This window comes from Benincasa hispida, chromosome 8, assembly GCF_009727055.1.
Source record: "Benincasa hispida cultivar B227 chromosome 8, ASM972705v1, whole genome shotgun sequence".
Taxonomy (NCBI): Eukaryota; Viridiplantae; Streptophyta; class Magnoliopsida; order Cucurbitales; family Cucurbitaceae; genus Benincasa; species Benincasa hispida.
Window position 1 is genome coordinate 38,944,713 of NC_052356.1, and position 15,040 is coordinate 38,959,752.

Genomic DNA, 15,040 nt, shown 5'->3' on the forward strand with positions numbered 1-15,040 from the left:
CAACCCTAAAAGGTTTGCAAAACTCGCTTTAAATAATCGAATTCAATAAAGGAAATAAGTCCATTTGGAATAAAAAAAATAGCATTTAAAAAAGAAACATATGAGACTAAATATCACAGCCAGATAATTCCAAATAAGGAAAATATTCTACAAGAAAAATATTCTGATATCACAACTGGATGTTAAGACTTTAATTAAGACATTGCAAAGCCACTTCCTTAGAAAAAATTATAAAGCCAATAACCCAAATCTCCAACATAGGATTTGATTCTAAATTGTTCGTCCAAAAAGCATCGTTTCAAAACTATGTTAAAATTTGGATGTCTTGATTTTGCGCACCCAATGTTTGATGAATGCCATGTGAAGAATGTTGTTATTTGGACGATGATGATCATTGGGTAAACGAGGAAAAATTAGTTGATGAGACTATAACGTTATTCAATTTGATCTTGTAGAGGGAGAAAAAAAATTAAATGTTAACGTCTATCACTAATAGATAGTGAAGTTATTTACTAATAACATAAATCGAAAGAAAAAAGATTGGAACGGAAATCAGTGATAATTGGTTGACTTAGGAAGAGTAGGCTTCGAGGGTGTTGTAGAGCTGACAAATATTTTTTACCAATTTTATAATTCTTTTTAGGTTTTGCTATATCTCTAAATAATTTGACCTAGTTTGCCATATATGAAATCAAACCTTTATTTTTACAATACTATCATTAATTCTGAAAACATCATCTTGTTTCCTTTTGGTTTGAAATTGGTAAATACCCATGAATAAAGTCTTGAAATTTTTATCTCAATAGGGGAACACAAAATTCATCGATTCTGCAAAAATCTGCATAAGAAAAATAAAGAAGAAGAAGACCGTATCACAACCGTCCATTTCCAGGAAAAAAAATCAACAGAATCCCAAATCAAAATTTAGAATCCTTACAAATTTTGACTCTGTGACTTTCTGCTGTGGGACACTTCCATTCCAGCTGCATTCCATGGTGACCCATAGATCTGACTTTTTTCAGACCCTACCCATTTTTAATGACCATATTACCCTTTTCATTATTATTATTATTATTTTGAATATTTGATTTGATAAGGAAGCATCAATTTGGCTTAGAATGCAAAAAAGGGTAAAACCCAAAAAAAAAAAAAAAAAAAAAGAAAAAGAAAAAGAAAAAAGTTGTTCACAGATTCCCGAGTCTGTGAGACTCTGCTCTCTATGATGGCACATTACCCACAAACTCTAACAAGAAGACAAACAGAGCCCACCTAACAAACAGCACAGGAAAGGAGGAGAAAAATCGCTTCATAATCACTCCTTTTTCTTTTTTAATTTTTTCTTCCATTCATTCCTCTGCATTCAAATCTGGGAATGGAACAAAAAGATTGATTAAACTAAAGTTTATTAAAGTTTATGCTTTTCTCTCTTTCAACTCAATTTCAGTCCCACTCCATTCCCTTTCATTTTTCTGTTCTAAAAGCCTTAAATCACCTTCTATTTTGTTTCTTCTTCCATTCATTTCCCTTTGTTTACCATTTCTTTCTTCTCCTCCAGTTTCATTGTTACATTCTAATCCTTGTTTAATAATCATGCCTGTTGTTACACACACTTCCACAGTTGGTGAACACATGAAATTGAGAAGACCCAAAAGCATTTTGAACCATTTGAACCAACCCATTTCAGAATCAGATCCAAACCCATCATCAATCCCTTCTATAATTCAATCCACTCGCTGCAAATCCACCATTTCTTCTCTTCTGCTCTCTACTTTTTCCAATAATACAACTAGCGGTGGAAATGAAGCTTTACCTTCTTCCATTATCACCAATAGGAAGAAGAACAACTTCTCTTCTGCTACTCTCAGGGGACTCGGTTGCACCACCGCCGCTTCTCAGCAAGTTTCTGTCCCGGCTGTAATTCGAACTTCAGCGGATTGGGAAAGGAAGAAGACGAGGAAAAAAAAGCAGAAGAACTCCAAGAACAAAACCCAACAAGGAATTGTTGATGCCTCTCATTTTCAACCTAATTCGAACATCAACTCTGCTAGCTGTTTAGACGCTCAAGATGTTTGGTGTGGCCCTGGAATTGGATTCTCTGCAGATGCGGCTGCTTCTGTGGATTGTGTTGTTGCTAGAAGACATGCTTCTGGAAGGGGAAAAATCGATTTGGAGAAGATAACTCAGAGGGAGGTACGAACTTCTTTTTACTTTCTTTTGAATTTATTTTTGAATTTCTTTCTTATGTGTCGATGTGTCGTTCTGTTGTTGTTATTGTTAAGCATTCGTGTCGATTTCATAGTTAAAGAAGAATTTGGGCGTTTATTTTATTTCGGCTTTTGTCATTTTATTATCAGAACTTCAGATATGGGTTTCTTCTGTTTTTTTAATCGAACTTTATCGTCTCTGTTTCTTTTCTTTAATAGGGTTCTTCTAAATCTATCTGACCCTGTTCGACTTCCATTCTTGGAACTTGTTTGATTTTATTCTTCTTCGTAAATTTGAGTATTTAATGCAAATGGGTATGCATTAGATTTGGAATTTTTCTGAATGAAACCTTTTCTTTGGGACTATAAAAACGAAGAATCACTTATTCATCGTTCATTATTCATCGATAACAAACTCTGTTTAATGCGTTTTAACTTCCTCTGCTTTTCCCATTACAGCGTTCTTGTTTAGGAAGGCGAACAGTGAACCCCGAGACCCTTTTATTTTTAGATTCTGATTCTGATCTTCCAACTGCTCGATCATTGGAACTGTCTAGGAGTCGATATTATCGCCATGTTCGTCATCCATCCCCTGATGGCCTTGCTGAGGTGAGCCATAAATATAAGCTTTTGTTGGAACGACAAGGTGGTTCTACAACTCTGTCTCTGAGTTCTAAAAATATAAGTTTCAGTTGAGTTCTTTGTTCGTGGTGTTAATCTTGTCATTCTCTCCTTTAAGGCTGTTTTTCTTTTAGTTTTATTGACACGGTGGTTGGAAATGTTTTCACATCATGCTGTTCTTTTTATGTACTACTTAAAAGAACCTCTGTTTCACAATGATCATATGAAACTGATTTGCTCATTTGATATCACGTTTACATTATTTAGCAGATTATGATGTTCCAGAGCAGTTTGCTGATGGGTGGAAGGTTCGATCTACACGACCAATTTAGGGAATTACGACTTGACGTCGATAACATGTCCTATGAGGTTTGTAAGTTTCTCGAGTTTCTCCTTCTTGACACAATGTGATACTCACATCTCTTTCTTATTTCGTGATGGAAACAGGAGCTGCTTGAACTCGGTGAACGGATCGGCCATGTCAGTACAGGACTGAAAGAAGATGAGATAGTACGATGTATTAGAAAAATGAAGCCCCTTGTTGTGAATGAGCTAGCAACTCATTTATTATCACAAATGGATAGGAAGTGCAGCATCTGTCAGGTGAAGTAGAAGAGTTCGGTTTTGCTGGCTTTGATTAGCATTTGTGTATGTAATCACATTCTTAACATCTACAATTATTTTGTACAAGCAGGAGGACTATGAACCAGATGATGAAATGGGTAAGCTGGAATGTGGGCACAGCTACCATATACACTGTATAAAACAGTGGCTTTCACAGAAGAATACATGCCCAGTCTGTAAGACAGCAGCGGTGGGCCGAGGTTGAACGGTTAGTCCATCATGTCTAGCACTTCTTCGACTCTGCCTGCTTGCTTTCTCCACTATGTGGTGTATAGATTTCATTGCCTTTTTACATGAGCAAAAGCATTCGTTCATTCGTGTGAAGCTTCCCTATCTGCTTATAATAGATATGATGGGCGCCATTCTCTTTTTCCTCTGTCCTCTAGAGATTTCATGTTATGGTGATTTTGGATTGACTTGATTGCATAGCTTTAAGACCTCAAGGTACTATGCCTTTCTTGTGTCCTTCCCGACAAATTTCGTCGGGCACACAAAAAAAAAAAAAAAAAGGGAAAAAAAGAAACAAAGAAACAAAGCTCTTATTCAACTTATGAGCAAGTAAAATGTTGTAATCTGCTTTCATTATGGCGCAGCTTTGCCTGCCTCTCGTGATTGAATTAATGGTTGAAATCAAATGATAATTTGCAAAAACACTGTATGGTTGCATCATTTTATAACTTGTAATTGAATCTCTTGGGTTTTTGGATGATCTCCACCTTCGTTTTATTGAATTGAGTTGGGTAGTTATCCAGTGATTCCACAGAGTGAGGAAAAAACTAAGAGGGAGAGAAGACTTCAGTTTAACTGGAGACATTTCCAGAAATTAGTATAAAGATTCCATTCCAAATTACATAACCTAGAACTTTCTAAAGCCAATAATTCACTTCAAGTAATATCCTTCATAGGATTGTATGCTTTCTTTACAATTGTGTATATGGTGAGAAATCTGTGTATATTTTATCGTGGAAGATATACATGCTACTGTTTCTTATTTCAACTGATGGGATATATATAACTAGAGGAGTTGAATGGTATGGTAAAATCAAACCATGTCATGGCGGTTGAGAAAATCGGTTATCAATGGATATACTTCACTTGATGCCTACATTCCATAACATTGAACACAGAAGTTAGAGACGATTGAAAACCAAAGTAGCTTAAGAACTGACTGTGAAGGAGAAGAACTGTACCAAATGACTTCCCACAATATCATAGTGAGCATAGTGAGGACCACCAAGCTTGCCAAGAACTTTGTAGGAAACCAACTGCGTAGGAATTTCTTTCACAGTTTCTGATTCATGTCAAAAAGGATTGGGAAGACAGTCGTCAATGAGGGTGATGAATGTAGAGAAGGCACGGCGATGTCACTCAGGTATTATATTAGAAATCCTACCATATACAGCTTCAGGAGGACAAATAAGGTCTTGGTCTCCAGCAAGAGCAAGGACTGGAACGTTGCCTTGGCGTAGATAATCCTTGTATTTGAATGTACCACTCCTGTCACATAAGCCCCCCTCCTCAAAAACAGACGATAGCTGCATGAGAACCTTTGCAGGCACAGATCCTGAAAATCGTATTATTGATCATGTCAACTATGGGTGTAGAGTTCAATAGCAACGCTGAAATGAAACTGTCATTGGTAAAGTACTGAATAATTTGATAATTTTTCATTGATAAACAGAAGGAAAAAGTATTTAACCAAAGCCATTCATCACAAGCTTCTCAAGCAAGGTGGGATGTAACATGTCTTCTGCAGAGATTTGACCCTTCAACCAAGACAAGACATAAGGAGGACGGGATGCGAGAGGATGAGCAATAACAAGCAATGGCCCAATGGGAATCACAGGAACATTAAGATTCTGTGCAGGATCTCTCTGTACATTAAAGTTGGATTTGCCTTTAGTTTCTCAATCTAGTATATGTGATTAGTCATATTGAGGAAGAAATCATCTGACAATAGCTTATACGATCACTTGCCAAAGGTAAAAGAAGTCTGAGTGACGAATTTGAAGGTCTGTAGTCAAGTGAAGAAGCCAAAGTAACAACCGATGCCAACTGTGGATCAACTTTCTTAAAGCCTGAAAAAGAATAATCATAGTCAAGAAAGATCTATTATAAAGGGTCCGCGGCTCTGAATGATTTGTGTTTCAAGATTATTGAAGTAGTTAGAACATTATGAGATAATAAGAAGGCATGTCAAACTCACTACAGCGAGAGATCGTAGCATATAGCAAGATACCCCCCATCGAATGGCCGATTGCTAGTAACTTGCCATCATTTGGTTTGGATTGGTTCCTTATGTACTCCATCTAAAATGAAACATCACATCCACGTTCATCATTAAAGATCTTCATTTGATGGTGTGTTGGAAGAAGTATTATTTTCAGCAATCCATGAAAAAACAAAAAAAAGCACCTCACCGCAGCAGGCACATCTTCTTCCAAGTAGTTGTCGAAGTCCCAATCATACTTCTCATATACATGAAGTTGTTCCTGGAACTCTTCTAATGCGGAGGTAACACCTTGTAGATTAAAAGGCTGAAATGGACCCAGTTGTTGAGCTCCGTCAATTAAATTGATAAGATTCTTATTCCATTGCCTAAGTTGAGTAGCAATGTTAGAAGTCTGTCCTGTAACAAATTTAAAAAGTATTAAAAATGGAGGCTAAAGTCCTTACATCCCTCAGTAACTGAAGTTATACCACAGATCTTAACGTGCAATTAGGTTAATGAAAGAAAAGTTCTCAACAGACCATCTCTTGAAGAAATACCAGAACCCTCAGAACTTTCATATGTACTGGCCTTGACTAATGGCTGTTTCGCCAGAGTTTCAGATCGTATCTGTTCAGTATCCTTCATTTTTCCTCTGTCAGTGCTAAGTCCCAATCCTCGAACTTCAAGAATCCATGTGTCATATCCTTGGTTGGACATGTAGCGAGCAAATGAGGACTGAAAATATTACATTGTAAATAGGTGTAAGAACCGAGAACCATGGATGATCTAGTTAGTCCACAAAAATGACAGAAGAAAGTAGAAGAGAGCGAACCTTTGGCCTATTCTACAAAAATAGCATAATGGTCATCTAAAACTAGACCGGACAGGAAGCACACTACATAAAGAAAATGGATGGCTTGGTTGTAGAGGGACATTGGAAGTTTTTAATAGCATTTATATGCACCTTTTAGACTCCGTTTCATATACTATTTCGTCCCACTACTAACTTCTCCATCTTATTAAGTCTCCATATCCTGATTCATCCTTGTGAATCCGTCAATGCTTTTAGAAATTTGTGACGTATGGGCCCCTTTTTGCAAGTTCTCGAATCACACACTATGGAATTGGCCTTTTGGCAATTTGTTACTAGTCAAATTGATCCCCAATTTAAAAACACTGCTGTGTTGATTAGGCCATGTGTCATACGAGTTTAACAATGTCAGTTCTTATCAAAGGTTCCTTATTTATGAAATCCATAGCGCTTGTAATGGACAAGAAGCATGATATGATAGCCGTAAGTTTAAAGGCACGACTATCATGTAATTCTTGTTTAGTGATTTTGATTCACAAAAGGATGAACGACTGTAGTAGAGAGCATGGTGATTGGTAATAGCTGTAATATCCCTCCTTGACAATGTGAGCAAACAACATATAGAGTTGTATGTGACATTTGGATTGTTCTATATTTCTAGTATCTGTTTGAGGGTCGATAAATTATACTTCCAATTGCATAGATCATGTCGTTAGAACTCTGTTAAAGCTCTGGTTCTAGGATTCGTGATTATACAAAGATGTAAAAAGAAAGATGAATCAATATCGGTCAGTCGATATGGCTAGCAGCCAAAAGAAACGTAGAGTTTCAAACAAACCAAGCAAAAGCTACAGTTTGTAGATCAAGTTGGTGAGATGGAGATTTCAATTCCAACCGCCATCTTATTGCTGCAGAACATGAAAGCAATGATGGGAAAAGAAATGAGAAAAGAAGAAAGAAAATGTAACTCACCTCTGGAGAAAGGTCATATCCAAGAGCATTGCTCCCAACCCCTGATAACAGCAAAAGCGGATGATTCCTTGATGGCGCCTGTTTGCAAACCAAAACAGTCTCTCTTACACACATTTCTATCCGTTCAAAAATTATCTCAATACCCACCAATCTAAATTAGAAACCCATCATCTATTATTCTCCCCGAGTCTCGAACATTCACAATTTATACAAGATGGGTTCACTCAAAGATTGAAGAGAAATCAATTTCTAGGATCAGAGTGAGAATAAACCCGAATAGAAGGGAGATAACGCCAAAGAGCGAGCTTCCAATCAGAGTTAGGAACAGAGACGTAATGAAGCTCGTCGGCAGTACAGATCAAACCCTTCTCCTTATTGGCATTCAATCCAGACGCACCGCCGTAAAACGCCCTGACGGACTTCACGGCGATCACATTCCGCCGGCGTAAGGCCCACGAAGGTTGTGATTTCCCTTCTTGTCTCAATCGGTGGAGATGACGGCGGCGGTCCTTGCTCTGGCCGATTGAGGAGAGATCGAAACGAGACAACGAAAGGGTCGCCATTATCTCCTCTGCGTTTGAGAAGATCGGAGCTTGAAGTAAAGAATGGCAGAGAAGTTATTGCTTGTGGGTAATTAGAAAGCAAGAAAATGACATGGTTTGAAAATGGCGGTTGGGGAGATTTTAGGAAGAAGAAAATTTTTTAGGGGAAAAAATTACAAAACTCGGTGAAGGCGAAGGCTGAGTCATCAAGTTGGGAATTTGGCCGTGCATTCGAAGCGGGTCCCACTTGACCAAGTTTTGACTTTTTATCCCTTTGGTGGGCTCTATTTCTGCGCTGACTTGGCTGAACCACATCCATTTTGCAATTAACATTATCCATTAAAAAAAACAATTTTCTTCTTGTGGGGATTAAATTACAAATTTAATTTTTGAACATTCCTCTTTGTCAGTATTCTTGGCTCCTGATTTCCAAAAAATGTCTAATAGATTTTCAAGTTTTCAAAGATTTCTAAGAGGTCCTTGGATTTTACAAAATATCTAATAAATTTTTAAGGTTTTTATTAGAATGCTTTGAACTTGTTATCTATAGCTTCAAATGGCCAAGTATAGGGTCTCGCTACTTAGTCTGCGAGTCGAGTCTAGAGGTGACGTGCCCTCGTAGGGGTTTGGGGGCCTAGAATCTAAATTGTATTCATATTTATGTTATTTACGATTTTGATCCTAGAGCTTAGAAGAGTGCGTTATATATAAACTCTCTAACTTTAGAGACATCTTTGTAATCTTTTATATGATATCTCTCTAATAACAAAATCTTGTTTTTACCCATGGATGTAATAACACACTATTAATGAATCAAGTAAATAGCGATGTCTAATGTTTGAATATTGATTTTGTAACACTTGTTTAATGAATTTTCAAAATATTCCGTTAATAGTCTTTGATCGATTCAATGTGTTTCATAACAATTCGTGGCTTTTTGTTAATGGAGATATATGCAATACATCTACTTCAAAATTTCAATTTGCTAAGCTTTCATATTTGGATTTTTCATGTGTATGAAAGGAAAGTTAGGCAATGAGAATGTAAAAGGATAAGAATGAAAGAAAAGTAGTAAGAGCTACGTTTATCTATTGTTTCCATTTGCTGAAAAGGATAATGCATTTGGATTTCTTTTTCTTCCTTATTTTTCAAGAATATTATCAAAACTGTGCAAAATTTAACTTTTTCCCTCCATTTCTAACCTTTTTTCTCCTTTTGTTAATTAAAAGTCACTTTTGATGTCTTGATTAATGTATTCCATAAATATAATATCATATTGTTTCAATTCTAGGGAGGATTTGAAAGTGACTATTAACATTTTTCCTTTTTAAAAACAAGAGAAAAATATACATTTTTAGTTCTTAAGTTTTGGGATTCGTTTCTATTTGGTCCAAGGTGTTACAATTTTATATTAATTTAGAACCTACTTTTCAAGATGTTACAATTTTATATTAAGATTTGAATTTTGTTTTAATTTGTTATGTTTCAGTTTAGTTTTTAGGTTTCAAAATTTACACTTTTAACCTTGATTTTTTAAAACTTATCTTTCAATATTTGGTATTAACATTTTGTAATCAATTAAAGATAATTATGAAGTAAAATCTCAATATTAATCTTAATAGTGAAACTAAATTAATTAATAGATATTAATACTAAAGATAAAATTTGTGTTTCAAAACTCAATTTTCAATGATAAAGTCCAAACATTTTGAAATTTAGGAGCTAAATTGAAATAAACGAAAAATACAGAGAATTAAAAATGTAACATTATGAAATTGATAGTCTAAATAGAAACTAGACTCAAAATTTAGGAATCAAACAAATAGTTTTCAAGTAAAATAACATAATGTGAGAATGTTAATTCCTTGTATTATGAGGAGGGTTTGCAATTCAAAGGAGGGTTTGAGTGGAGAGACCAGTTCAATTCCTTGAAAACTCATAATAGAAAATTCTAAATGAAGTAGATTAAAATATATGCAAAGCAAAAGTGGGCTTTTATTTTTTAAAGATTGATATCATTAAACCAAGAGTTTGGCCAGTGGAAGTGAAACATCTGCTAGAAAATTGCCTTGAAAAGAAAGGGAAAAAAAACTAAAAACAAACAGGTTATCAAACTAGACTTTAAAGAATCCTGTAATTCAGAAAATTCTCTCATTTGCCATTATTGTATCATTGCTGCTTGGCCTTCGTAGTTGACAAGTTTATTAAGCTTCCAATGTGTTGAACAATTTCAATAGAGGCATTTGGTTTTGATGCTCGCAATGCTCTCTCAGATAGATCTGCCATTTTACTCTCATCACCTGTAAAAAACACACACATACTATGAGAAAATCTAAAGTTGATGTCAATTTGACAATTTATGAGGCTAATCTCAGCTTCTTCAAACAAAGCGAAGCAGAAGAAGTCACCAGAAAGTTAATGAAATGAGGCAAAACAGAAGAATTATATCTGATATTGGTTGGGCATAAAGTTCTAGTCTCATCTAAACCTTTTCATCAAACCTCTTATAAACAGTGGTTAGAAATGTGGCCTAAAGTAAGATGTTATATAATACATTTGTATGTGCACACAAACATGCATATTAACCGTTCAACATGCTCAAAATGGAGAGTATTAGTCTCCAATTACTGATTAAGTGAGACTTCGTTTGATAATTATTTTGTTTTTAAAAATGAAACTTATAATCACTATATCCACATATGGATTTATTTGTTTTATATAACTCACTTTTTAGGAATGTTTTTAAAAAATCCCAGGCAATTCTTAAAACATTAAAAATAAAAAAAATAAAAAAATAAAAAAAAAATAAAAAAAAGGTTATGTTGGGTAACAATTCGGTTTTTTATTTTAAAAAATTAAGCCTATTTTTACTTATTCTCAATTTCTTTCATTGGTTTGCATATTTCTTAAGTAAAAGAGTTTAATTCTTCGTCAAATTCTAAAATTAAAACAAATTTTTAAAAATTACTTTTTCTAATTTTCAAAGCATGGTTTGTTTTTCTAAAATATTGGTAAAAAGTAAATAACAAAGCAAAAAATTGAGAGGTGGAATTGGTGTTTACCGGCTTAATTTTCAAAAACTAATAAAGACCAAATGGTTACCACATCAAGCCGTAGTTTTAAAAGAAGTTATTTTTGTTTTTGGGATTTAGCTATGAATTCAAATGTTTCCCTTAGAAATATGAAAGCTATGGCAAATAAGTCACGAAAAAGAAGCATAATTTTCAAAAATCAAAATCTAGATGGTTATCAAATAAGGTATGAATAGTTTGTTTATGTTATAAAACTTATAGATATCAGTCCTTCAATTGAACGGGTGACAGTAAAGAATCTTTAGGGAACCTTACAGGTCATATAAGCAATTAGTAGATTGGGTAACCATTTTAGATTATTCAAACTGATCTAGAGTCACGATCTCAAAACCAGAAGCAAACTAACGCATGATTTTCATTTGAATGAAGAAATGATTTCCTTAACAGAGCATGTTAAACATACCTAATATCTCATGAATTGCAATTGCAAGGGTTGTCGAATCTAGTTCATCTTCATTAATGACCGTTGAACCAGCCATGTCAGCCATTATTGAAGCATTTTTAAACTGATGTCCTTCATCTTCATATGGTGATGGTATCTAAAGTTAAACGAGTCAAGATATAAGGTTCCTTTCAAAGAATGAAGAACATACAGAAAATCTTGATTGGAGGGGTTGTAATTTGTACCAGTATAGAAGGCTTTCCAGTTGCTAGGATCTCAGAGCAAGTCATGGCCCCTGCTCTAGAAACAACGACATCTGCAGCTGCATAAGCCAAATGCAGAGAATGCATGAACCTTCACCAATAAAAAACAAACAGGATCTATTACATGCTTGTACATTTATGAAGATCAGTAGATGTTTACAGGTAGAATTATATGAAAGAAATGATGAAAACAGAATATGAATCCACATAAAAGATATATGATTAAGACATAATCGATACTATACATATGGATCAATCTTGGTCATCTAATCTCCAAGATTTGGCCGTATTAAGTATCAATATGAGAAGATCAAAATTATTCGTCAAGGAAGGAAGGCTGTGGCACTAGACATACATCCATGTATAACTCATAAAGATGGAATGGAGCTTCCATAGAAGCTCAATGAAGAGATAAATTTGTTTCAACATTTGACAACGTCGCGAGCAACTTACACAGTGGTGTTATGATATGAGCATGGAGCCACCAGGTTATTGAGTTTTCTAGATTCAGTCATGCTCAGTCTTATTAACCGCATTGATTAGCATATCTCAGACACTCATACTTCAGTTCTAGCATACATTTAATTGCTTGACTCTGAAGTTATTTACTTTTTTCCTTAAGCTAGAGTTTCCAAAAGATCTTCAGCAGCAATAAATAAAAGATCTACAAACAGTTACTATGGTCTCAGAAAACTCTCTCCAAGTATTTGCTGTCTAACAACAGATGCATTCTAGAGGATCATAACATCGTAAACTTCAATTCATGAACAAATATATAAGAAGATTATGATATTTAGATTTTAATATCAAGACTATAATCCACATGGAAGCAGGTAAATGCAGGTTGTTGGAATCTATAACTAGCTACTAAAATCAGTGATCAAGAGGAAAGTTGAGAGGCATTTAATACTGAGAAAAGAATTACGGCGTTAAATGCAGATGGGGATGGTTCTTCACAAGGCTGTCCATCTCATCAAATGTCTTCACACCAGTCTGCCATATAATATACAAACTCTTGTTCTCCAACAACATCTGATAATACAGATTCAACATGGCAATATTAATGGCATTTGCACCCAAAGACCCTCCAAGAATAAGCAACACCTTAGCCTCCAAATCCTCACCCTTCCCTGATCTTGGAAAGAAATGCAAACGTGCCACAGCCTTGGGCACGTACTGCCTCAACGCCGACCTCACCGGATTCCCACAAACCAAGCATTTCTTCTTCCTTGGAAAGCACTCGACTGTGGAGTTCAATACAACAAACACCACATCTGCAAAATGGGAAAGAACCCAATTCGCAAATCCTGGAACCGAGTTCTGTTCTTGGATTGCGAGCTTGACGCCATTGATCAGCCTTGCAGCGAGACAAATCGGGAACGAGACGTTCCCACCTGTGCCAATGACAATGTGGGGTTTGAAATCGATGAGTTTTTTGTAACTCGCAACCACGGATTTGATCAGATGTAAAGGGAGGAGAAGGTTTTGGGGAGATATAAGAGGGCGAGCTAACTGGGTGGCCGGAACTGTGTCGAACTCGTACCCGGCGGAGGGGACGGCGGCGCTTTCCGTGCTGTTGGGTGTTCCTAAAAAGAGGATCTGCGCTGTGGGGTAAGCAATTAGGAGCTCATCGGCAATGGCGACGGCGGGATAAACGCGACCACCAGTGCCTCCGGCGGCGAAGACGACTCTCAGGGAGTTAATCGTGCTGTTTGATGTAGAGGGGTCATCGTCGTCTGATCGGTGAATAGACAGACAACGGATGCTTTTGACAGGCCTGAAATGTTAAGAAGATGAGTTATAACGAATCGATTATTGATCGCACAGTTGAGAGAGATTGGAGAGAATCTTGCCTGGAATGTGGGGAGGAAATGAGGGTGTAAGAAGTCTTAAACGGCGGAGTTGAAGGGTTAGATTTGGTGGGTAGAGAGAAATGAAAAATTTTGGTGGCCGCCATTAGAGCTGATTGTGAAACTCCAAGGGAACAGAAAAATGCATCTGTAAATGGTCTTTTCTTCTCCCTCAACTCTGCTTCTTCTTCGCTGCAACTTTCGAACTAATCGGAAGAGACTGACGCAAGTAGTACAATCAGCACACATCATTTGTTTCTCGATGTTACGGAAATTTCAATAAACAAATATTAACATGAACAATTAATTACAGTATAGATTTGAACGGAATCAACTCAAATCACTATTCATTGATTTAGTCTATGTAACTATTTGGTTATTTAAAATTAAATCTATAAACATCTCCAAATTTGTTTCTTTATTTTTTATTTTCACCGATAGTTTAAAAAGTGAAATTCAACCATTGTATTTAATAAAGACAGATTTAATTTTTAAAAATAAAAATCTAAAATCAAATGGTTAACAAACGGACCTTAATGTTTCTTTGAGTGGTTTCTTCTATGTTTTGTCACATTTTTTTTAGAACTTTTTTTTTTACAATATATTAAAATAAGATACAACTATAAAATGATCTAAAGCAGATGAGACCCTATTTGAAAATTTTGTGTGTATATATATATATATATATAATTGTTTGATATCTCACGAAGATAAGAGATCCAACAAAAAAAATATCGTGAAGTAAGGTCTCCACTTTCGCAAGTGCATGAACAACTTTATTGCAAGTCATATTATAAAAAGAAAATGTCAAAACTTTCACTTGAAAGATGAGGAAAAGAATATTCTCAGCAACATTTGATGTTTCAAATAAATTCTAACCGTCTCTATTAAGTATTCAACCTTTAAAGAGGATAAGTGCTTTGAAAATTTGTCTTTGATACTTTTAATTCCTTTTAAGATTATCAAACCTTCAAGAACTTTGATCGACCACCTTATGCACCACCTTAGAATGTATCCCAAAAGAAAACCCCGAGAGTCTTGTATAATCCCTAATGCTTCACAACGATCTTTTTTAGTATATTGAATTGATCTAAATTACCTAACTGTGTGTCTTGTCTTATAATTGAAGACCTTTTTCCTCCTACTTTTTGCCTTGTTATACTATAATTTAGGGGTACACCATTTATTATTTATTATTTATCGAAGCTTGATCTCTGCTTGGATGAATCATATCGTTAGTTCATTTGATTATATCGCACAATGGTCCAATCAAACTCAAAAGTTGCTGTTAAGGTATGATATTTGAAGACTTTTTGTGAATATATTTATATTTGAAAAGAGTTTGGAAGTTTACTCCATAGTAAAAAGTCTTTCAAAGCATATTGAGGTGGCTGCTCAAGTGTATTATCTTAGGAAGCATTTTTTTTCTCCCAATGAAGTTGATTTCAATTCTCCAATAAGAAGCTA

The 15,040-nt window shown here is 35.3% G+C and overlaps 3 protein-coding genes across 4 annotated transcripts; 1 reads left to right on the forward strand and 2 right to left on the reverse strand.

Annotated features, from left to right (window-relative positions):
• Positions 1-1,198: 1,198 nt before the first annotated feature.
• Positions 1,199-4,100, forward strand: LOC120083032 (E3 ubiquitin-protein ligase MBR2). 2 transcript variants are annotated; one of them, XM_039038525.1, is made up of 5 exons: positions 1,199-2,190; positions 2,664-2,813; positions 3,093-3,194; positions 3,273-3,428; positions 3,520-4,100. In XM_039038525.1, exons 1-5 carry the CDS (start codon positions 1,591-1,593, stop codon positions 3,652-3,654), a joined length of 1,143 nt encoding a protein of 380 aa, XP_038894453.1. In that variant the 5' UTR covers positions 1,199-1,590; the 3' UTR covers positions 3,655-4,100. The 2 variants fall into 2 exon arrangements, with proteins under 2 accessions (XP_038894453.1, XP_038894454.1); XM_039038526.1 differs by having other exon boundaries at positions 3,096-3,194.
• A 143-nt stretch (positions 4,101-4,243) lies between these two features.
• LOC120083031 lies at positions 4,244-8,407 on the reverse strand. Its single transcript, XM_039038524.1, has 10 exons — positions 7,717-8,407; positions 7,445-7,522; positions 6,201-6,396; positions 5,870-6,078; positions 5,656-5,758; positions 5,427-5,527; positions 5,149-5,323; positions 4,843-5,013; positions 4,640-4,740; positions 4,244-4,551 (listed from the first exon to the last, which is right to left on the reverse strand). The coding sequence occupies exons 1-10, from the start codon at positions 8,005-8,007 to the stop codon at positions 4,492-4,494; spliced, it is 1,485 nt and encodes a 494-aa protein (XP_038894452.1). The 5' UTR covers positions 8,008-8,407; the 3' UTR covers positions 4,244-4,491.
• Positions 8,408-9,957: 1,550 nt separating this feature from the next.
• LOC120082574 (UDP-N-acetylglucosamine--N-acetylmuramyl-(pentapeptide) pyrophosphoryl-undecaprenol N-acetylglucosamine transferase) lies at positions 9,958-13,849 on the reverse strand. Its single transcript, XM_039037810.1, has 5 exons — positions 13,577-13,849; positions 12,649-13,500; positions 11,706-11,814; positions 11,482-11,617; positions 9,958-10,286 (listed from the first exon to the last, which is right to left on the reverse strand). The coding sequence occupies exons 1-5, from the start codon at positions 13,678-13,680 to the stop codon at positions 10,156-10,158; spliced, it is 1,332 nt and encodes a 443-aa protein (XP_038893738.1). The 5' UTR covers positions 13,681-13,849; the 3' UTR covers positions 9,958-10,155.
• Between the last annotated feature and the right edge of the window lie 1,191 nt (positions 13,850-15,040).

What these genes read in the sequence shown, in the direction of transcription:
- LOC120083032 (XM_039038525.1), top strand. Translation starts at nt 1,591, where the DNA reads ATGCCTGTTGTTACACACACTTCCACAGTTGGTGAACACATGAAATTG. An exon ending in CCCCTGATGGCCTTGCTGAG is followed by an intron (nt 2,814 to 3,092) that starts GTGAGCCATAAA and finishes TACATTATTTAG; the next exon opens with CAGATTATGATGTTCCAGAG. An exon ending in TCGATAACATGTCCTATGAG is followed by an intron (nt 3,195 to 3,272) that starts GTTTGTAAGTTT and finishes TGATGGAAACAG; the next exon opens with GAGCTGCTTGAACTCGGTGA.
- LOC120083031 (XM_039038524.1), bottom strand. Translation starts at nt 8,007, where the DNA reads ATGGCGACCCTTTCGTTGTCTCGTTTCGATCTCTCCTCAATCGGCCAG. An exon ending in GATATGACCTTTCTCCAGAG is followed by an intron (nt 6,397 to 7,444) that starts GTGAGTTACATT and finishes TAATATTTTCAG; the next exon opens with TCCTCATTTGCTCGCTACAT. An exon ending in TGGTATTTCTTCAAGAGATG is followed by an intron (nt 6,079 to 6,200) that starts GTCTGTTGAGAA and finishes AATTTGTTACAG; the next exon opens with GACAGACTTCTAACATTGCT.
- LOC120082574 (XM_039037810.1), bottom strand. Translation starts at nt 13,680, where the DNA reads ATGGCGGCCACCAAAATTTTTCATTTCTCTCTACCCACCAAATCTAAC. An exon ending in ATTTCCTCCCCACATTCCAG is followed by an intron (nt 13,501 to 13,576) that starts GCAAGATTCTCT and finishes TTAACATTTCAG; the next exon opens with GCCTGTCAAAAGCATCCGTT. An exon ending in CTGGAAAGCCTTCTATACTG is followed by an intron (nt 11,618 to 11,705) that starts GTACAAATTACA and finishes GTTTAACTTTAG; the next exon opens with ATACCATCACCATATGAAGA.